Source organism: Pinus tabuliformis, chromosome J (assembly GCF_031772625.1).
Source record: "Pinus tabuliformis cultivar Carrire ecotype Pingquan chromosome J, CPIR1, whole genome shotgun sequence".
Classification (NCBI taxonomy): domain Eukaryota; kingdom Viridiplantae; phylum Streptophyta; class Pinopsida; order Pinales; family Pinaceae; genus Pinus; species Pinus tabuliformis.
Window position 1 is genome coordinate 418,169,618 of NC_142295.1, and position 24,090 is coordinate 418,193,707.

At 39.6% G+C, this 24,090-nt stretch overlaps 1 protein-coding gene across 2 annotated transcripts in view; it reads right to left on the bottom strand.

Annotated features, from left to right (window-relative positions):
* Positions 1–24,090, bottom strand: part of LOC149227611 (putative LRR receptor-like serine/threonine-protein kinase At1g56140) — a 430,653-nt gene that overhangs the window by 278,797 nt on the left and 127,766 nt on the right. For both annotated transcript variants that reach the window (XM_089377835.1, XM_089377834.1), the window contains exons 9-11: positions 10,239–10,310; positions 10,021–10,092; positions 9,839–9,910 (exon numbers count right to left, since the gene is read on the bottom strand). In XM_089377835.1, the coding sequence (XP_089233961.1) occupies positions 9,839–9,910; positions 10,021–10,092; positions 10,239–10,310 (216 nt within the window). The remainder of the gene's footprint in view (positions 1–9,838; positions 9,911–10,020; positions 10,093–10,238; positions 10,311–24,090) is intronic.

Genomic DNA, 24,090 nt, shown 5'->3' on the forward strand with positions numbered 1-24,090 from the left:
TATGAAGAAGAGCAGGCTTGAGCAGTCCAGGGCAGAGACAATGGTGTATGTGCACACCAACCTTCGTCTTATTTACAGGCAGAGGGAAGAGTGGTTGAGGGGAAAGACAAAGATGTGGGATGTCTTTCCTGATGATATGGGTCTAGACACCACTGTTGAGTTGGCATTGGCCAACATGGATCTCAGTGATCCAGTGCTTGAGCCTGTTAGATTTGATGACTTAGAGGGGTCAACCTCCATACCAGCAGATGCAGAGGCGACTATGGATACAGGGGAGGAGGAGGATGCAGAGGAGAGCAGCGGGGACCATGATGATGGGGACAGTGATGCTGATTCTAATGCTGATTGATGCCTTGAGGCTTGTATACCTATAGTTGTTTTATATTTTCTATTTCTATTTGCCATTGGCATTGCACCAACACTACCTATGTAACAGATTTTGATTTGATGACTTAATGAGAAAACTACAGTTGTCAGTGTGTTTATCATTTATGTTTATGTGACCAGTACCACTGACATTTATTTGAATTTTGTATGTACTATGCATGCTAATAGTAATAGCTATAGATGAAGAATCAAGATCTATGTTTGAAATCAATAAATTTGTATCATTAATTAAAATTTGTGTAAGAAATATGCTATATATATATATATATATATTTTTTTTGTTAAACATACATGGAAAACATAGAATAGGAAAGATAAATCAGTGAGTTCATTTTTTTATTAACATCAGATATACATTTATAGTACAACATATGACTCTTGGGTTTTAGATCCCAAGGTCTCTTGGACTGCTTAGTCTTTTCGGCTTCCACACTAACCCATTTAGGATTAGGTGTCCAACATTCCCCCCCTTAATCCGAAGGGTTATGTATGAGTCCAAGAAGAGAGCTGTAATACAAAATGTGCAAAAAATGCATGGCAGCACTAGGCTGAATGTGCTCTATGAAATGTTGGTATAAAGGGCGGTGGTTTAAGGATGACCACCAACACTGGAACGCTTAGTGCAGTTCCCGGAACTCTTCCAAAACTGGCAAGAAGCTGGAGTCTTCTGCTAGAGGAAGTGTTCTTAATCTGTGATGGTTTAAGGATGACCAACAACTCTGGAATGCTTAATGCAATTCCTGGAACTCTTCCAAAACTGGCAAGAAGCTGGAGTCTTCTGCTAGAGGAAGTGTTCTTAATCTGTGATGGTTTAAGGATGACCAACAACTCTGTAATTCCTGGAACTCTTCCAAAACTGGCAAGAAGCTGGAGTCTTCTGCTAGAGGAAGTGTCCCAGATTGCCAACTGAAGGCATGTTCAGGCATCTTGTCTCTGGCTACAACTCTGAAACTGGTGTGGCAGGTTGTGGCTCAGGCTCGCTTGATGTGACTTTGAAGCTTGTAGATGACCATCATTTCCCCCCCTGTCAGATACAAGGTGAGATGATGGAGAAAACTCAACTGCAAGATTGTTCAATACTCTGGAACAAGTTCTGACATGTGTTTGGAATATCTTCTTGGCTGTTGATGCCCATTGCCAAGAAGCGATCCATCCAAGATGAATCTTTGTTCTTGCAGGACGTTTGTTTTTGAAGCATCTGTGTGAAGAATGGCTGGTTTTATGACAGTGCTTACATGGATGAAGATCAAAACAGTGATCTTTCAAATGGCCAACTCGGTCACAGTGTTGGCATTTCACGATTTGTTGTTTTTGTTGTTGTTGTTGCTGTGGAAGAGGGGCAGAATCTGGAACAGCTGAAGCTGAACTGTCATGAAGAGCAGGTGAACTGTCATGAATAAATCCAGCACTCTGAAACTGAATGGGCTTGGCATAGTCTGGAATATGAAAGGACAAGTCCTTGTCATATCCAAGACCAGTTTTGTGCTTGTTGTGGACACACTGTTCCCAAGGTCTGATGATGGGCTTGGGAAGGGCAGATTGAGTTTCTGCATCTGCATGTTCAACTGCTGCTTTATTTGAATAAATTGTAACATTATTGACATGCTGCTGATGGGTGGTTGTCTCAATGTTCTGAACAAAAACAGGTTCAAAATGGTGTCTATTTTGATGTAGCTCTTCTTGCTGTAGCTGTGATTCAAGCTGCAAAAAATCGATTTTTTCTTGTACATTTTGCAAACAACTATGAATTTCGGTGAGAAAATCCTTGCTGATTTTGACTGTATTATTCATACTAGAGAGTATTAGATTGTCCACTAACTCTAATATTGCACCGATTGGAGCCATTTCTAACCTCAAAAGATAGTAAAACAATGAGGAAAAGATGGACACCAAATAAACTTATGGCAACAACTTCAAATCAATCAGCTTGCAATACTGTGTACAAGAATACTCTCCAGCAAGTGTATGAACTTAGTTATGACAAGAATGTGCCCAGAAATCTATACGCTCAGTTACCCAGGTCACGATTTTACTGAAGGCAGCTTTTTATGGGAGAAAAACGTGTCCAACATTCAAATATAATTCATAGCCTGATGGAAATACGTTCCCTTCTTTCCCAAAACTTGTCCTCTGGTGACTGTGATATTCCAGCAAGTGATGAACCCTCGACACAGACTTTCAGGAATCCACAATAAAAGCAGAAAGCGGATGCAAGAGCGTGATGCCAAAAACCAATATTTAAAAACAGCGCATATATCAGCGATGAAAACAACACATAGGTTCCCTCATAGGCAGCAGTGGCTATTTCAAGTTTCAATGATACAAATATATGGTATAATTATGAAGACAGACCTGTATATATTTTTTTTTGCTTATTTCATTGATCCGCCTAGATGCTTGTTAAAGCAAGCACGCATTACTATAGATACTACTAGTGAAACCTTCATTCCACGCTCTGATTTTTATTCACAGCCTCGGCCTTTTCAACATAAACCCCTCAAAATAGGAGTTAGGTATGACCGAACACCGTAGGCAAGCGTGCTTAGCTCATATTAAAAGGAAATAAAATCTGGACGGGCAAAATGGAAATGCGAACCAGAGGATTAGTCACTCGTTCGAATCTCATAGCGAACTAACCGGTGAACAGAGATATATATCATCAGCATTCTGATACGTTTCCACTCCCGCAGCAGCACACTCACAGCGGCACTCTCAACAGTCCTCAGCGGCAACACTTCTCAGCACCCACAACAGTCCTCAGCGGCAACACTTCAATCACTAGCGTACCTCGTATATATATATGACCAAGATACCATTGATCAATGCACCATGCAACAGGATATACATCAACGCATGGGTTTCTCTTGGCTCAAGTGACAGTTTTACGGTCAGACAAGCGTTCATACAATCCATGCAAATACATAACAGACCACCACCTAAGGTTGTATTCTATCCCACGTTTCCGCAGCAACACCACTTGAGAAGCACTACCACACTGAGTATCCAAGTCTCAGTTCTCGGTCAGATCTATTTTCTGCTTGAGTACTAGCATAGCCCGTGATTTGATAGCGTTCTAAGAAGAACGACTCGAGTCTTCTTCAGCGGCTCTTTGTATATTTAGAGCTCCGTGTCCAATTTTGTGATATTTTCGTTAATTACATCACCTCTCTTCTTCATTTGCCCTAACTTCTCATATGCCAGGGGCTGCCTTCTTCTTCTTAACTGAATAGTCGCTTCATCATCTTTGACGGAGTCAAATTCTCATCGCTTCATCTTTTCCTGAGTCGAACTCTACAATGCACTGTCTATATCGATGATAGAGGATTAAGGCTCCCCTACTGCAGCTCTGCTATATCGTACTATTAACGGAACGATATTGGTATCTGGTTAACTTTGCCGCTCCTTTCAGAAATAAGTTACTCCAATATTATGGTAATGGCGGAAGTAAGAATGAGAACGATAATCTACTAAAACGCTTGGCAGATTTGTTCTATCTCATGCACTCCAAAAATATGCCTCAACTCTGTCCCCTACAGTTCAGAGAGCTAGTAATGAAAGGGAACGAGATATCACCTTAAACACCCGAGCACAAGGATATTTGTAGGAAATTCTCGACTCTAGAATCCGAGTTTTCACGCCAAATCAACTGAAGAATGCAGGTTAATATAATGAAAATGTACCTAGAATCCGAGTTTTCACGCGGAAAACACTGAAGAATGCAGGTTTTGCGCAGATATATGCATCAAACCGTGCGATTGCCACTCCACACGTATATCGATACCATCTGATATACATACGCCCAGAAGACTTTCTACACCCAGCCAATTTGCTGCATCTGAACCGGAATCACTAGATCAGTCGGCGCTTGAGCAGTTACAAGTTTTTTTTTTCTTTCGCAGGCTCTGCAATATCATAGACTTCCTCTACAATTGGATTTGATTTGACCAAAACTTGAGCAATTGCGATCTTATTTCTTCTGAGACACTGCAATGTTATGTACTCCCTCCACCAAACTGACAAAACTGCAAAGCATAGAGATGAGAAATAGTACCGCAATGCTATTCTGACGGCACACAACACCAGTGTCCGCAGCCTAAATAGCGGACGGGCGCACCACACAAGTAATCCAGACAAGACACTGGTAGGGATTATAAAAAATTAACTGTAATAATGTCGAATAGCTTCCCATCGCAATTTTATTCAAGAGAATACTGAGCTTTAAAGGGCATTTAATACAGAGGGCCCCGGGGTAAATTTAATCTTCATAACCAGATGATATCACGTGCAGGAAACGATTCAACGGTAGAATAAAATGCACAGAAAATGAGCGCAGATGACTGACCATAGCAGTGAAGACTGTTACCCTAAATTGCAGGTATGATAGAGTTTTTTTTTTGCATGCAAATTATCTCGTCGGCGGTGAATATCTGAACAATTCAGGCATGGTTGCAGTAACGTAAGATCTCGAAGGTCATGTCAATCAGGAAAATCGTGAAGGTTGATCGAACCGAATCCTCTTCCAGTGAAACGCCTAATCGATTTGCCGCCATTCAATAATGATACCAACGCAGCGTTAAAAGACCGTTAATATGATATGGACAACGTTCAAATGGAAACGCATTCAAAGATGTTATGAAACAGCGTTAAACCGATATGGACAGATGTGCAACAGCAGCAGCTAATTATATGGAGCAGCGCAGGAGCAATGGATAGAGATGTCAGTCAGGAGTAGCGCGTTAGCAACAAAAAAGTACACAGTGACAGAGATAATGAAGACCACATCAGCGCTATTCAAGGCAGCTCAGACACAGAATTATGGGCAGAGGTGCAGGACTGACATACACATAACAGGCCACAGAAAAACAAGCGGCTCTGATACCATGTTAAACATACATGGAAAACATAGAATAGGAAAGATAAATCAGTGAGTTCTTTTTTTATTAACATCAGATATACATTTATAGTACAACATATGACTCTTGGGTTTCAGATCCCAAGGTCTCTTGGATTGCTTAGTCTTTTCGGCTTCCACACTAACCCATTTAGGATTAGGTGTCCAACATTTTTAATAAAATAATATATAACGTGTCCTGTTCCGGGGGTCAGCGTGTCCCGAATCCGACACCACAAATCCCGAATCCTACGTGTCCCGAATCCCCATGTCAGGTGACTTAGGATATGACTCATTCTCGATCAATTCTTCTTCTTCATAGTTCAGCGGAGATGAGCAGAGCAGAGCCGAGCCAGCAGAGCAGAGCAAAGCCAGCAGAGCTTAGTAGAACCAGCAGAGCTAGGCAGAGTAGTGCAAGGCACTAATGGCAGAGATAGTACAATCGTACATATGGATCAGCAGATGGAGTTCTCCCTAGTTGAGAGGGAGTGTTAAATTGGCAACTAGGGCCAAACTCCATGTGGGTCAGCGTATTTATGGCAGCTGATATTTTTATTGTATCCTTCTCGTCGAGAGGTGTAGGATTGATCCAAATATCATCCAATTCCGATAAGTATTTATGGAGATATGAATTTATTTTGATTATGGATTTATTATCTAGCCGACCAGCAGTTAAGGTAGGCTCAAGAAGCCCAAACGTCGTGTCTATTCATCATCCTCTCTTTAGTATAAATAGAAGAGTTTTTGATGTCAATTGGCACAAGTATTCTTAAGGTGATCTCCTCTCCATGTCTGGGTTTTTGGAAGGAGAGAACCTCAAGATACGCTGGCTCAAGGGTGATGCCCTAACCGCAGGAAACTACAAGCATATGAGGATGAACCAACAAACAGACCCAATACAAGGTACGCAGGCCCTAACCTACACACAGTTCATGAAGAGAAAATTCATGTTGTTCATCATGAAGACATTCCGCTGTAAATGGAAACACATACACAAATATATGTAGGCTGTAGACATATACGCAGGTCAATGGGACAGGGATATGTTGTTCAAATACGCAGTATGGGTTCATATATATATGTTGGCGATCACTGTATACGCAGTATGGGTTCATATATATGCTAGCGATCACTGTATACGCAGTATGGATTCAATGAAATATATATACGCTGCTCACCTAACCACAATCAATATATATATATATATATATATATATATATATATATATATATACGCTGCTTGTCGGATGCTGAGATGAATGCAGCAATGATATATGCTGCTCACCTAGCCGCAGTCATAACCACAGTCGCTGTTATCTACAATCTTCATGAAGCACAAGGCAATGGCAAATACCTATATATATACCCAGGCAATGAACGTAGCAATATATATATACGCTGATCATTGAGATAACCTACGCAGCAAGGTATATGAAACAGTAATACGCTGTTTATGAAGTACGCTGTTATATGCAGTCAATAGGAATAGCCCTTAACTCAGTCATATACGGAGGCATTGTACACTATCCAAGCAACCCTTAACTCTGTTAATGAAGGCACTATATATATGCACAGATCATGGAAACCTGATACGTTATTCATGGAAAACCCTATACACTCATACGCAGATCAGGGAGACTCATATATGTTGTACATAATGATATTTATACGCAGATCATGAAGATTCTATGCAGGTCATACGCAGTCAATAGTGGCACTCAAACGCAGTCAAATCTGTCAAGTAAAATGCAGTTATAGAGACATATAATGGAAGCTCATGTATGCTGTACATGATGACACATACGCAAATCATTAAAGGACTTTATACAGAGATCATGGAAACTGTATACGTTGGGCACATCTAAGAACGGTCTTGATGTGCTATGTCACGTTGAAAAGAAGATCTCGGTATATAGATCATAGTGACATACAACCTGTACAGCTGTGACTTCAAGTATTAAATGATGCTCCAATATGTCATTCTCACCAAAGGTAAGAGGCAGGATCATAATCTTAGAATACAGTAAGGTGCAGTTATGATCTCAAGGTACTAAGATCATCTCAGCCTCTAGGAACAGTCATGGTGTATATTCCTCTCATCATAGCAGAGCAGCATTATGATGGATAAGATCATGGACATGGATAGCAGCATGGTGCAGTATGCAGTAGTGCAACTAGAGGACCAGATGCAGCACGATGATAGGTATCAGTTGAAGCAGAATGTCTTCAACTGATCTCATTGTTATAGAAGATGATCTATGCTTAGATCTAGACAAGTCAAAGTGTTGACTTCTCTTGTAATTGTACTCTCTCTCTCTCTCTCTCTTTTTCTGCTGAACTTTGAAGATAAAAGAAGATTTGATCAAAGGGTTTCCCCACACATTGTGGGGTTTGTCCCTGGCTTGCGCCATATCTTGTGTCCTCTTGTCTTGGCTTGTCTTCTGCATATTATATTTATGTTCTATCTGCAGTTTATCGTAATGCTGATGTGATTGCTAACTGTGAAAATTTAAATAAATTGCTCTAGCATAGAACATACCTAAACTTAACACTCGGCCATCCTGGTCTGGATGAGATAACATTGGGCTTCAGCAACACTTACGGAAAGCACAAAGACTTTGGTGTAGAAATTTTCCATTTTTCAAAATATATCATTCAAATATTTCAGTAATTGGCCTGTAGAATAGAAACTCTTCCATCTTATAAACTAGAAAACAAAAAAGCTTTGATAGAACTTTTTAAATATCTCTTAATCAATGAACGCCTTTCTTTCATAACATAAGGAATAGAAGTGGTAATATTTATTTTGGAAATATTTAGCTAAAAATACCCAAAAAGCATTACAACGTAAATTCTACTGAAAATATTAATAACATGTTGTACAAATCCACAAAAATTGCTCCGATACCACTATAATATTCTTTTTGGAAATTTTAGCTAAAAATACCGAGAAAATATCAATACATAAATTCCACTGGAAATATTAATAAAATGTTGTACAAATCCACATAAATTGCTCTGATACCACTATAATATCACCTTTTTATTATTTTTATTAAAATATTAGGGATTTACCTACGAAAAAAAGTTTCCATGAATTCCATCCAAAAATACAACAAAATTGCCAGCAAATAATACAACCCAGAAATTAAATTTTCAAAACATTTATTCATTCCATAATTTGCCGAGAGAATCTAACAAGAAATACACAGATAATAAACTGCAAAATCCAGCTTCTTTATTTATTTCATATCAAGAAGGGGATTACATCAAATAGGAAACTTGACAGATAGATGAGCAAGAGTAACTTGGTCTTCTTCAAATCCTTCTCTAGCTGGACTCTCGAAAGTGTAACTGGAAATGAAGCTCAAGTTGGAGATTTAAGTGATCCCCAGTCCAATCCATATATCTATTGCAGATTTGCTCACCAACCGATGTCGATGAAGCCCAATGACATTTCTAAATGAAATCTTGACAATAGTGAGTTGGGGTTTTGTCCAACACACTAGAAAAACCCAAAGGTTTTCATCCTAGGGCTTTCTGAACCTGAAAACCAAGTTATCAAAAAAACTCTCCAAGAGAAAATATCCATATCCAAGATGATGCAAATTTCTTTCTTTCCCCTCTCTTAAAGACTTGATGGATCTCTCTTCAACCTTCTAGAAGCACTTTATTTTATTGTTTTATTTTCATTCTAAAAGCTTCTCGCTTTTTAAGTGATTTTTATTTCATTTTATTTAAGTCACTTTTAATCCCAAAAAATGATTAATCTGCCTCTACGATTCCCCTGGCCACTGAAAGTCACTTTTCATCATCCCATCCTGTAGATTTCTTCATCTCAGTTCCAACGAGCTATTACGCTAAGGTGTTTCTCCAAATAATTTGCTCCAAATAAAACCTTTAGCGTATTTAATTAAAATATGACTGGTAATATCCTTGTTTTATGAAATCATCGGAATGCAATGGAACTAGGAAAGAACTGTGTGGAACTGACCCTGATGATGGATCATGGAATACAACAAGAGAACACCATCAAACCCGATAAAACTCCTCCAAAGCCCTCTGGGCCCACAAATAACGTAATCTCATTGCTGTGACCTGACTGACACAAACCCTAGAAATCCACTCTAACTACATCAAAAATGGGGATATTGCAAGTGGCCACCATGCTACACAAAATAAAAAAGTTAGATTTTCATTTTACATATTAAACAACACATATACGATTCTGTTAATGTGATTTTCATAGTCTCGTGGCTTTTAAGTGTTGATAATTTGTTTGTTTCCACCAACCTAAACTTATAGGTAGTTACATTCAAAAACCAATTTCTTCTATTATAAAATAGTCGATGTCCCGTTTGTTTATCTTTGAAGTCATATGATTGTCTTTGGGACAATTTTATCCTCAACTGCTTTATATTCCAGGAGGCCAACCTAATTCTTTTTATTAAACCACTGCATGTTCAGTGTGATTATTTTCGGGCTTCCCAAGTTAGGAGAGTGGTCCAGGGCAGGCCATAATCCTAAAATCTACAAGGACAATAAGCAGAAATGTCTTACAAGTACTGCAGCCGACTAATTTCTCCAATGTATGAAGGAATTTCACCGGAAATCTTGTTGTTTCTCAGCACTCTGCACAAGACATGATATATTAGAAATTTTGTATTTTAGAAGGCCAGTAAGAAACTTAAATGACTTGCATTAAATCAAGATTTATAAGCACAAGAGGCAATTTCACTTACATTTGAGTCAAATCATTCATTTTTTTTAAGAATGACAATGATGAGACACCCGAAGTTATGTCACTTACTCTCCTGCCAAAATGTATAGCAAAAATATGTCAACAAAGAGGGAAGTCTGAAATCGATTTATGAACCAATTTACCTAATACTTACATGTCCATTTCAAGTAGAAATAAAGACTACCCCTAATGCCAATGAAAATGGAAACAAATACATACAGTTGTGTCAAAGAGGTTAAGTTGGAAAAGCTTGAAGGAATTGGACCCTCAAGAGCATTACCCTGTAGCCTCCTGCATCACCAATTGATTCAATATCATACACAACACCATAGAAAAATGTAAAAGTTAAACTGGAAAAATGTCTAAATTAAATATATGCTTTGTAGTGGTACATTAAAATTATGACAGATAGGGTGTATAACTTTTAAGAGTTCTAAAAAATTGGACAGGCCCCTACATTTTGAGAACACTTTTGATATTACATACATTGCCAAATTAATGTAATTTGCATCAGATAAGGGTGTGGATATTGATTAGAAGGATCTGTGTTGAGCACAAGTTTTATACATATGTATTTAAGTGCTAAGCAAGGTATTCATAAATTCATATACATATGAGTAACTTCCTAACATACACCCTAGCAATAGCAATATCGTATAAATTGACAACAAATCAAGCCCTATGCTGATGTATAATATGCTCAAGGATCTTATGCATGCTGAAGATCATTCAAATGACAGTAGGATTTCCAGTTATCCCATTCTTCAGGAAACATTTTATAAAAACATTGATAGGAAGGTATAAATTTTTTCACCAACAATGTAACAAAAGAATTTTAATGACCTCTTTTTCATTTAACCGAAAAGATCAACTATAAAAGTGAATAGAACTAGCTGGTTGTTTGGTGACTGACAAACTACTCAACCAAAAAACAGGAGCTATCATGTTACATTTATATGATGCTCCTACAAAGAGGAGATCTAGACTGCTTTTAGGCAAGAAATAAATGGTTAAAAAGGTGAATCTTAGGTAACCTGTCTATTTTCTAATTGAGATAATTACAAACTTCAGCAGACTTTGGATGTATACTAAACAAATATGTCTGTACATCCAAATTCCCTTACGAGGATACTTGAAAATTTGAGTTTATGCCCTTTTGGGCCACACAAACAGAGCCCTGCTGACTTTCAGCGAGCAATGATCTTACATGGCATGACCCCTTAAAGTCCGCAAGACACAAAGATCAGCGCAAGGTCCATTAGAGAAATTTTGAGTTCTAAAATGGGCCTCAAAATAAAAATGAACAACCAAAATCAACTTTATATGAACCAATAGGATTCAAGATGATGATGTCAACCATGGGGGATGATTCACCATTTTTTTAGTTTAAAGAAAAAAAAAATTCAACTCATATTTTCAACTTGTCTCCCTACAATTTTACTCAAATTTCAAGTGAGAGCACTCATTGGATGCGGAATTTAATTCCTCATCCAAGAAGTACCCATGTTGCATAATTTCGATGGACCCTACTACATGAAAAATGAGAAATACATGAAAAACATGATTGAAATACGTGAAAAAACGTGATTTCAATCACATTTTTTCATGTATTTCTCGTTTTTCATGTAGTAGGGTCCATCGAAAATATGCTACATGGGTATTTGTTGGATGAGAAATTAAATTTTGCATCCAATGAATGCTCCCGCTCAAAATTTGAGTAAAAAACGTGATTGCAATCACATTTTTTCATGTATTTCTCATTTTTCATGTAGTAGGGTCCATCGAAAGTATGCCAAATGGGTACTTGTTGGATGACAAAATAAATTTTGCATCCAATGAGTGCTCCTGCTCGAAATTTTGCATCCAATGAGTGCAATCACATTTTTCATGTATTTCTCATTTTTCATATAGTAGGGTCCATCAAAAGTATGCTACATGGGTACTTGTTGGATGAGGAACTAAATTTTGCATCCGATGAGTACTCCCACTCTAAATTTGAGTAAAACCATAGCAAGATAAGTTTAAAATACGAGTTGAAAAAATAGTTTTTTCTTTTTTTTCCCTCTAAAATTTGATGATGTAATCTAATCTTATTTTATTATTTCGGATTTCCACTAATATTTTAAAAAATTCCTTAGGAGTCCCAATTTAGACCTCAAAATTTCTCTAATGACAAAAACACCTTAAATATACACTGATTTATCTGCTTAAGTATACATAGGTATTATATTCTGAAGTGTTTACAGTCATCTGAAGGAATTATTGTTGCTTTGTGGACTTTTGCAAGGCCTATGATACAGTTCCAAAGCACTCACGATTTCACAGTTTCAAGGTTATGGACTTACCTGATTTAGTAATCTTCTTGGTAATGACAATTTATGAGATGATTATTGGCCAAGTTCATGCCAAAATGGGAAAAATTGAGCACCATAGAATAAAACAAGGGTCTTTTTCTCTAATCCATGCTCTCTACGCTTTATATTAATGAACTAAAAGACCTCATTTCAGGAACCTTGCGAGACAAGCAGTTTCTTTATCTTTGGGATTTCAATTGTCATTTTTTCGTTTGTTGATAACATTGTTATATGACGTAACATAGTTATGGATCTTAAAAACCATTTTAATATTATTAGTTCAATTTGTAATGGTCATGAACTATAGCCTATAGGTCAACCTAACTTATGCCATTTAATATTTCTAAAAAAATAGAAGCAAGCATCCAAGATCATTCTCACCTGTACAAAGCAGCTAATGCTAGTAGCTTCTTACACTTACATTGGGGTATTATTCTCTAACTATGTTTTAAATTGATCTAGCAGTAGAAGGAAGACTAGTAAGAGTTATGTAGCACTAATAACAAACAAGAGACGATGTTTTTGTCTCCAATTCCAAGAGCTTTGGATTAAAATTCACCTCTTCCACGTTGTAGTGAACCATTATATTTTTTATGAGTGGTGAGTTTTGGAGTCCAACCATGAGGCAGACAGCTTGGAACTACATTCAAAGGCTTCTCATCACTATGCTATCTGTTGATTTCTGGTAGCATAAGATGTGCTCTAAGCCTCACAATTTACAAGGAGGCTAGAACACATGTATTCCAGAAAACCCAGAAATCGTTTTGGGAAATTCCACCTGGAGAAGGTTTTATTAAAATAACTAATTAATTTTAATGGAAGCCTAAGTCTAAACTTAGGAAATTAAAATAATTAAAGAGTATTAATTAAACTAGGGGTGTAACTTCTAGAAGAAGACGAAGATCAAGCCAAAATGATATGAGCCATTGATTAGAATCTAATTTGGGTCGTTGGTTACTCGACGAGAAGATTATAAGAAAAGGCTTGATGGGCATTTGGAAAACACATCAAGTGAGAGATCAAGAGATTGATTTCTGAAGAAAGCAGCACAGCAGTTGTCGGAGAAGTGATCGAGGTGATTTCTTGCGATGAGGGGCAGGGATAGTTTCCAAAGGAAGTTTTCCTGATTGAGAGAGTACAAGGCAGAGAGGGCAGAAAGAAGTCTAGAGAGGTTGACGCAGGGCCACACAGAGCTACGTTGTGGCAGCACAGAGCTTCAGAGGCAGTCTGAAATTCTGTTGAGGAACAATTAGGATCAAGTGTCGGAGTCGGTGTGTGAGACCGAGAGGACAAAAGGCCGAAGTTTCCAACCAGCAAAGGATCAGAGGAGGTGCATTGCAGTCCCAAAGCACTGACGCAGTAACTGCGTGGGTGTGACGCAGTACTGCACAGAGACAGTGCAGAGGCTCATCTCCAGTACAGATCTGCGAATCTTCCAGTGACAAGGTGAGATCATCTCACTATTTTTTTGCCCAATTAGACCTCTGTATAGGATAGCCAGTTTGTGCGTCCGAAGAATTGTTTAATAATACAAACCCTCACCTGATGTACCGTTTTCCCGCATTGGGTTTTTCCGGGGACATTGGTCCAAAAATAACAGTGTCACTTGTGTGTGTTATTTCTTTCTTGCTCAGATTCTTGTTTCTGCATATTATTTAGAGTTGTGAAGGCTGCAATTGTATTTATTTCGATGTTTACCATATAATACTGTAAATAACTTGATTTAGTAGGAGAAATATAATCATTTGTTGTAGTAGTGATTCGGGGCTTCTCGAATTTTCACATGGTATCAGAGCACAGGTGAAGCAAGAGAGCAGACCGGAAGAGCCCAACACTGAAGAGAAGGAGGGAGATCAAAGTGTTGTGTAGGCAACAGATCGAATCCCCAAAGGGATTGTGCAGTCCAAGCCAAGAGGGCAAGATTCTCGAAGTAAATCTCTCTCTAAGTGAGTCGACGGAGAGGTAAGATTTCCAAATCGATATTTGTCAATAGCAGAGGGAGCAGCGCAGCAGCAGATTTAGCACAGAGCAATTTTCTAATGAGACGCAGTTTTCTGTAACAGTTGCTAGGGCAGAAAATGTTAGAAGAGGGAAGGAAACACTATTTGAAAGACTTTCTTCCTCAGAGAATTCCTAGCCAGGGAATTCGATTTCTCATTTGCTGAGCAGCAGTAGAGAGGAGCAGATCTACTAACTTTAGCAGGGAGTGCGTAGGCCAACCCAGCAGCAGTGCAGAGGAGAGAGGAGACAATTCGACATTTTGTTGGTAGAGATGGCAATTAACGGGCTAAGTGATCAAGATCGGTTGGATGGAGCATCCAACCAGGTGATCCGAAAGGTTAGGATCTCATGCATTCTGGATGAGCATGATCTCAAGATGTATGTCGATAGTGTGGTAGTTGTACCCAGTGATGCAGATCCACTCAAGAAGTATAAGGCTGAGATGGCGAAGGCCAAGCAGTTGATCCTCGATGGAGTGATGGATCATATTGTATGTCACATTGTTGGCAAAAGGATGGCAAAAGAGATGTGGGATGCTTTGCCTACACTATATCAAGGGTCTTCCGAGCAACAGAAGATGTACTTGGAGGAGAAGCTAAAATCAACAAGGATGGAGAAAGGGGAATGCATTCACCCGTTCCTATCAAAGCTTCAGGAAGTCCGAGATCAGTTGGAAGTTGTAGGATCAAGACCTCAACCTACAGAAATGGTGGGGTTGGCTGTGAATTCTCTCTCAAAAGAATGGAAAGTAGTTGTCCAAAGTATCCTGGGCAGAGAGAGATTGTCGGATTGGGAGGGAATGTGGGCCGCTCTTCAGCAGTAAGGGATGCCGCAAGACTTAGTCAAATGAAAACCTGATGGCAAGAGCAACAGTGGGACGAAGCCCAAGGAGGAGGAAGAGAATGCATCCCTTGCATCAAAGGGGCAGCAGAAGCATCGGAAGAAGAAGAAAGATGTCTCAAAAATCAAATGTTTCCGATGTGATGAATTTGGTCACTACACTATGCAGTGTCCTCTCAAGAAGAAGGGCAAGGATGAGAAACAGTATCCGCAAGCTGCAACCGCAAATATCAAGGAAGAGGAGTTTTCCATTATTGCGCAAATAAATCCAGGGGAGAGGTGGGGTGATCTAGTACTGTAGTTCGAAAGAACTGCAGATGGGCAAGATCCTTGAGGAGTCCACCTCTTGGATCAATACCTTCCTATGGAGCCCATATCAGAAGGAGGAGAATGGACTGGGTCAATTGGCGCAGAGGAGTGTCGAAGTGGCCGTTGCAGTAGCTAGGAGCGCCAGAGTCTGAGCAGCGCAGAGCTAGTGTTGGTAGTAGTGCAGTTGGCACAGAGCAGAGTCAGCAACAATGCAATGGCTTCTGTGATAACACAAAGACTAGCAACAAGTCAGAAATCCAACAGCAGATGCATCACACTGAACACCTTTGGTTCAGTATTTTGGATGCTTCTCCGTCATTGTTGCAGTAGCAGCAACAATTGGAGAGGGTTGCAGTGCAGATACAGAGTTGGCAGTGGCAAGGTCAGCAACAACACAGATGCAACATTTACGCAGTAGTTGGTGGGCAGTGATGTCAGACATCAGCAGTGCAGAGGGAGATGTTACAAAGAAGGGTGATGCTTCAGCAGGTTGCATTACTAGAGCACATTCCTCGCTAAGAGGGAGTGTTGATTTCTGGTAGCATCAGATGTGCTCTAAGCGTCGAAATTTGCAGGGAAGCCAGGACACATGTATTCCAGAAAACCCAGAAATTGTTTTGGGAAATTCCACCCGGAGAAGGTTTTATTTAAATAATTAATTATTTTTAATAGAAGCCTATGTCTAAACTTAGGAAATTAAAATAATTAAAGGGTATTAATTAAACTAGGTGCGTAACTTCTAGAAGAAGACGAGGATCAAGCCTAAATGATCTGAGCCATTGATTAGAATCTAATCTGGGTCGTTGGTTACTCAACAAGAAGATTGAAACAAGAGGCTTGATGGGCATTTGGAAAACACATCGAGTGATAGATCAAGAGATCGATTTCTGAAGAGAGCAGCGCATCAGTTGCCGGAGAAGTGATCGAGGTGATTTCTTGCAGTGCGGGGCAGGGATAGTTTCCGAAGGAATTTTTCCTTATCCAGAGAGTACAAGGCAAAGAGGGTAGAAAGATGTCCAAAGAGGCTGACGTCGAACCACGTAGAGCTACGTTGTGGCAGCGCATAGCTTTAGAAGGAGTCTGAAATTCTACTAAGGAATATTCGGGATCAATTGTCGGAGCCGGGGTGTGACACTGGGAGGAAAAAAGGCCGAAGTTTCTAACCAGCAGAGGATCAGACGAGGTGCAATGCACTCCCAACAGCAGTGACACAGTCGTGAAAATTCCTACACTCTGAATGAACCCCTACTGGAACAAATATGAATCTACTTCACCTACTTGAGTTTTAAATTACATTCATCAAGTTATTCTTCTGAATATTGAAGCAAATTACTTCTGCAGCCTACACTAATTAAATATTTGATCTCATGAAATAGAAAACAGAGCAAAAAACAAGATACATAGGACACACTTATTTTTGGACACAATAGTCCCCAGAAAATCCCAATGCGAGAAAACCGGGTTTATTATTATGCAGGAGAAATATCTGAATACAAATCTAGGATGCTCATCTAGCAATCCTTTACATAGAAAACACTGGCGGAAAATCTGAGTGAGTTTTACCTCACTTCACCCATCATAATTTCAGTTAATCCAGCACAAGACTGGCTAACCCTGGTTATTTCTGCGTTGGCTCTGCATCAGCCCTGCGTCCTTTCTTTGCCCTTTGTGTCAGCTCTCGCTGCAGTTCCAGCAGTTCTAGATTCTGCATGACAGGCAGCGTTTTTGCGTCAACTCTTCCCGCTACTATGCTGCCTCTCTTCAAACTCTCTCCGCCTCTCTGTCAATATTCTCCAGAAAGTCCTTCTTCCGGATTCTCACTGTCCCTCTGCTGCAAGATCTCCCTAATCGATTTTCCTCCTGAGAACTTCTCACCTCAGGAAATCGATTTCCTCAATCTCTTTGTGTGTGTTTCCAAATGAAACCCAAGCCTCCATTTTATACTTTTCCTGTTGAGTCTTCAACGGCCGCGATTAAGTCTCTAATCAACGGCTAAGATTAAAACTTGACTTGATCCACCTTCTAGATCATTCTCACCTATATTTTGATTAATACCAGTTAATATTTTAATTTCCCTAAGTTTAGACTTAGGAACTCCATTAAAAATTTAATTGTTTTAATAAAATACAATCTAGGCGGAATTTCACCACACAGTTTCTGGGTTCTTTAGAACTCATGTGCCTTAGCCTCTCCACCAATTTTCAAGGCTAGAGCACTTTCGATGCTACCAAAAACTAACACTCCCACTTAGTGAGGAAAGTGATCTAGCAATAATGTCTACCTGCATGCTGCTCTGTCCCTGAAGCACCTCCTTTCTGCACTGTTGTTGCCACCAACACTGTTTTGCTGCTACTACTATACTGTTGCCCATGACACTGCCACTGCCACTGCTGCATATGTACTACAACTCCCTCTCAAACGCTGCATCTGCTATGCTGCTAGCACTGCCACTGCTAACATTGCATCCGTACTGCAACTCAATTGCTGAGAGAAGCAACTGAAAAACATCCAAAATTAGTTGAACTTAACTGTGTTCAACATAATACAATGAATGTTGGAATCTAACTACTACTAGTTTCTGACCCTCTAAATCTTTTGCGTTGTTGCTGACTTCTGCACTGTGCCAACTACATTGCTGCCAACCTTGGTCTACGTTGATCAGTCTCTGGTCCCCAGCTACTGCATCATTCCTCCAAACACTCCACTGCATCATCTGACACTAAGTCCATCTCGCTACTGTTGAATCTTGCACTCCTGTAGCAAGGAATTGATCCAAGAGGTGGATTTCTCAAGGATCCTGCCCATCTATATCTCTTTCGAACTACAACTCTAAATCTCCCCACCTCCCTCCTGGAGATGCGGCTACCATCTCTGCCAAATGTGGAACAACCTCCTCTCTCCTCTGTACAACACTAGTCCGGCCTATGCACTCCCTGTTGGAGCTTGTAGATCTACCCGTCTCTGATGTTGTTCAGCAAGTGAAGATTCAAACTCCTTGGCTGGAAGTCCTCTGAGGAGAAAATTCCCCTTCTATGTGTCTTCTCTCTTTTCTGGCGGATTTCTGCCCTGGCAGAAACTCTGCCTTTCAAGCACTACGCTGAGGCTCTGCATCACTCCCTATGCCTTTGCAAACTCACGAATTAGAAATCGTACCTCTTTGTCGTCTCACTCAAAGAGAGATTTCCTCATATCTGCTTATGGGGATTCGAATTGCTGCCAAGTGTAGCTTTCGGCCTCACTGCTCAACACTTGATCTACTCTTCCTGTTTCAAAATCAATGCTCTGATACCATGTGAAAATTCCTAGACTCTGAAGGAACCCCTACTGCAGCAAATCTGAATCTACTTCACCTACTTGTGTTTTAAATTACATTCATTAAGTTATTCTTCTGAATATTGAAGCAAATTACTTCTGCAACCTACACTAATTAAATATTTGATCTCATGAAACAGAAAACAGAGTAAAGAACAAGATACATAGAACACACTTATTTTTGGACACAATAGTCCCCGGAAAAACCCAATGCGGGAAAATCGGTGCAGTAGTTCTGAGGGTTTATTATTATGCAGGAGAAATATCTGAATACAAATCTAGGATGCTCATCTAGCGATCCTTTACAAAGAAAATACTGGCGGAAAATCTGAGTGAGTTTTGCCTCACTTCACCCAGCATAATTCCAGCTGATCTGGCACAAGTCTGGCTAACCCCGGTTATTTCTGCATTGGCTCAGCGTCAGCCCTGCGTCACCTTCTCTGCCCTCTGCATCATCTCTCTCGGTTGTTCTCACAAATCGCAGTAGTTCGTAGCAGTTCCGGTTGTTCACAGAAGTTCTGGATTCTACGTGACAGGCAGCTTTTTTGCGTCAGCTCTCCCAGCTACTGTGTTGCCTCTGCGTCAGCTATCCCGGCTGTTTCGGCAATTCCCGACAATTCTCGGTAGTTTCACTTGTTTCGACAGTTTTGGATTCTGTGTGACAGGCAACTTTTCTGCGTCAGCTCTCCCTGCTACTGCGTTGCCTCTCTGCAAGCTCTCTTCACCTCTCTGTCAGTATTCTCCGGAAATTCCTTCTTTCGAATTCTCACTACCTCTCTGTTGCAAGATCTCCCCAATCGATTTTCCTCCTGAGAACTTCTCACCTTAGAAAATCGATTTCCTTAATCCCTCTGTGTGTGTTTCCAAATGAACCCCAAGCCTCCATTTTATACTTTTCCTGTTGAGTCTTCAACAGCTGAGATTAAGTCTCTAATCAACGGCTAAGATTAAAACATGACTTGATCCGTCTTCTAGATCATTCTCACCCATATTTTGGTTAATACCCATTAATATTTTAATTTTCCTAAGTTTAGACTTATGAACTCCATTAAAAATATTAATTATTTTAACAAAATACAATCCGGGTGGAATTTCACCAAACGGTTTATGGGTTCTTTAGAACTCATTTGCCTTAGCCTCTCCACCAATTTTCAAGGCTAGAGCACTTCCGATGTGACCAGAAACTAATAGCAGTAACTGCGTGGGTGTGACGTTGCACTGCGCAAAGGCTCATCTCCAGCGCAGATTAGTGTCAGATCTTCCAGTGAGAGGGTGAGATCATCTCACTATTTTTTTTCCTAGTTAGATCTCTGTATAGGATAGCCAATTTGGGCATCCGAAGAATTGTACTCATAAATTATTGCTTAATAATACAAATCCTCAACTGCTACACCGGTTTTCCCGCATTGGGTTTTTCCTAGGACATTGGTCCAAAAATAACGGTGTTACTTGTGTGTGTTATTTCTTTCTTGCTCAAATTCTTGTTTCTGCATATTATTTAAATTTGTGAAGGTTGCCCCGCAGAGGTTTGGTCTCATGGCCAACAGACGATCTGTTAAGTCGTCCGTGCCGCTGTGCAGGTCACGAGTTCGAGTCTTGTCTTACCCGAGGGTCGATCTTGCGGGCTGGGCGGTTCTTCCTAGAGGTTATAGTGGCAGCTGGTGGGATTCGACCCCGTGTAACTCGAGTACAATGCCACCGCCATTGTAGATTCCGCTAGTCAACAAAAAAAGTTGTGAAGGCTGTAGTTGTATTTATTTCGAAGTTTACCGTATAATACTATAAATAACTTGATTCAGTAGGAGAAATATAATCAGTTGTTGTAGTAGTGATTTGGGGCTTCTCGAATTTTCACACTATCAAAGTATATGCATGCCAAGAAAATGGTTAGACACTTGATGATCTTAGCAGTTTTGTGCCAACCCTCTGTGTGCCTCAATAACTTTGTAGATTGGGATCATGTTATAATATATTTGATGCATGGTTGATCCTATTTCAAGCCAGATGTAATATTCCTAATGGAAATATTAAGTGAAATATCAAACACATGCATTAGCTACAGCTCAACAAACAAATATAAATTTCTGGAAACATATCACAACAGGCACAAGTCAAAAACCCATATTGCAGCAACAAAATTCTGAGCCTTTTATATTAATATTGATCTGAAATTTGATTACAACAGGTGGTGGAAAGTGTGCACTTTGGATTTGCTGCAAAAGCAAGCAAATACCCAGGTGAGAGTGGTTGGAATTTCCCCCACTAAATTTGATCAAAAAGGCTGTACGCTGCACCCAGCAATTTCTGCACTGCTGCTATAGAAAATTGGAGTTTGAGGGCCCAAAACACCTCCAAAAATTCTGCAAAATTAGGAGTGTGCTTCTGAAATATAACTCAGCAAAACCCAGAAAGGAATTGGATTAATTCCAACCTCTTAGAATTACCCAATTTTGTGCTACGCCCTCCTAGCTAGAAAACTTCATTCCCCAAATCCTCAGCGACTGAATGTGGCCTTACCTTGCCTCCATCTGCTATAGAAGTACTCCAAAAGCTTTACTCGAAAGAAAGAGAGAAACCCCACCTCAAAATCCCGCACAAGAAGGCTAATTCCAGCCCCACGAAATTTTGTCTAGTGACCCCCTACGCAGGCCTAGAATGAACAATTTTGGCCCCCTTCAAAGTAGTAGTTCCCAACTCCAAAACACCCCACAAATGTTGGTTCTCCCTTGATGATATTCCCCTAAATTTCTCCAACAAAAATACCCCTCGGATCTTGCTCTACTGAGTGGTTCGAATGGTCTAATACGTCCCTCCCGGAGTACAAACTGGCTAAGGAAATTCAGCTGGAAAGTGTTACGCTCTCCCCCACAACCCTCCCACTGAATTTAGGAATATCTTCCTAGGATGGCACTCAATGTCCATCAAAGGAAAGGGTGAGTCTTCTCCTTGGAAAACTCTTGTGCTCAACAACACTTGTGACTCAGCTGAACAACTTGAGCAACAATGGCAAATGATAGATTGTCATAAGGTCCCAATAGGTACTCCCCTCCTCTTACTTATACTAGCTTCCTTACTTCCTCATGTGGTCCCTCCACCCAAACATTTCGATTTTCTTTAACCCATTCGATTTTCCTTTCCAAGGGGTGCGTATTTCATGTGGGTGTGGCCCCTACATTCCACCAACAAAATTATTTCGACCCACTTTTCCTAAGTTGGTGCCCAAAATTGTAATAGCCTCAAAATTGCAAAAATGGTAATTTCCTCCTTTGGCAAAATTTATTGAGTAGGGACATTACACCACAACAAGCATCTTTATCCATTTTATGAATTCATTGTTGTCAATGAAGGTTAAGGCTGTTGTCCACTCTTATTTGATGATTGTTGTTGGTCTCTTCGAATGGTTGACTCCATCTTATGCTAGTTGGTTTTTAATTGGTAGATAAGAAAGCACATTAATGAGCTTATTATATAGTTCTTTCCATCAATCTGGTTAAATTAATTGTTGATGTTTATGCATCACATAACTTCTTCATTTCTCCATCAAAAACGTATTCATCAAGTATTGCTTCGACTCTTTTGCCTCCTTGTTGCCTCAAAATCTAGCAGGCCTTTCGAGAGGCCTTAAAAGGCAAGGGATAGATTCTAATGGAATCATTAGGTGGCTACCACTATCACCTTAGCACTCCACCTCCCGCTTTTTAGTGGAATTTCACCACGTGGAGGATTCCCAATATATATCACCTAAGGGTATTCTAAGTCAATAGGATCAAGATGATGTAACGAAGGCTTGATCAAGGTACTTCTCACTTGGAACAAGCATAATATTTTGTGTAAGGAACAACATACATATGAAGGATCCTAGAAAATAGCACTTGAAGCCTAGGGTTTCAAGATATGATTCAACAATGGTACATCTAGGCATACAAGCATAAGGAAAAGGTTTGCTTTGAAATATATGATTAAGAAATGGAATGAAAAACCTTCAATAAGCCCTAAGTTGAAGCCTTTTGCTGAACTAGGGTTTCAAGAGGCCTAAATTACCTAACATAGATCACATCAGCCCTAATTAGGCAATTTCCACAAAGGAAAAGGCTAGACTTTGAGTTAACAAGGTCACACAAGGTGGAAACAAGCCAAACTAGCTCCAATGTTGACTTGAGGCAAGAAATAGTTGAATTCGACCCTTGCCCTAGCCCTAGCAACTTGCCTTGAACGACCAAAAATATAAGGAAGAGAAAAAAAAAAAGATGAAATTTTCAAGGTTTTGATCATCAAGAGGGATGGCAATTCCTTTTCCCTACTTGGGTGATGGAGTCTTAGGAACTTTAACCATGGAAATATCAAATATTTGAGGGGAGTATGGAGGAAAACCCTAGTTTTCCCTTTATAACCCTAGCTATCATTTTATGAGAGGAGACATTCACTAGAAAAAAGCTCTTTTGGAGGCTTTTCAAGGAATTCAAGGATAAAGGATTTAGAATGAAATAACAACCAACAATTTCAAATAAACATTTGCATTTAGGCAAGGAAAAATAGAAACCCTAGCAATATTCCATTACATGCAAACCCATAAAAGATTTTCAACAATATAGCCACAATTTATCCAAGAACATCCCTTTGTTCAATCCCAAAAGACGTCTCCACAACAAAAAAACTAGTCTCCAATAGCTAAAATCCACATAAGATCACATCTCCACAAGTAGAGAAGTTTTAATGACCCCAAACACTTGAGCATGGAGTTATCTTCCTTCTAGCCTAACCTATCATCTTTAGGCTAGAAAACGGGGAAATTACTAGGGGGGAAAAGAAATTTACCTAACTCTATAATATAAATAAATAAAATGGGAAAAAGTCACTTGGAGAAAATAAGAAAAACCCACTTAAGTGACTTTATCAAATAAACTAATAATAAAGAAGATTCTAGAAGATTGGAGAAAGGTCCCAACGAATCTTTAAAAAGGTGAGGGGAGGTCACTTCACAATCACCAAATTCTATTGATCATTTTCTGACATCGACTTGGCTCAAGGGACTCTAGTGCAAGGGTTTCAAGCAAAACTCTCAACTGATTTCGATGGACTTCAAGTGCCACCCTAGTTGGCTCTTAGGGAGATCACTTCAGGTATTCCATCTCTGATTATTGCAAGTGTTGGAGTGAATTTTTTGAAGGAGAAACCCTTGATATGAAGGGTAAATTTCTAAGCAAGGATCATTATAATTGTAGGGACAATTTTTGGAAGGAAGCCGAATTGCTGAG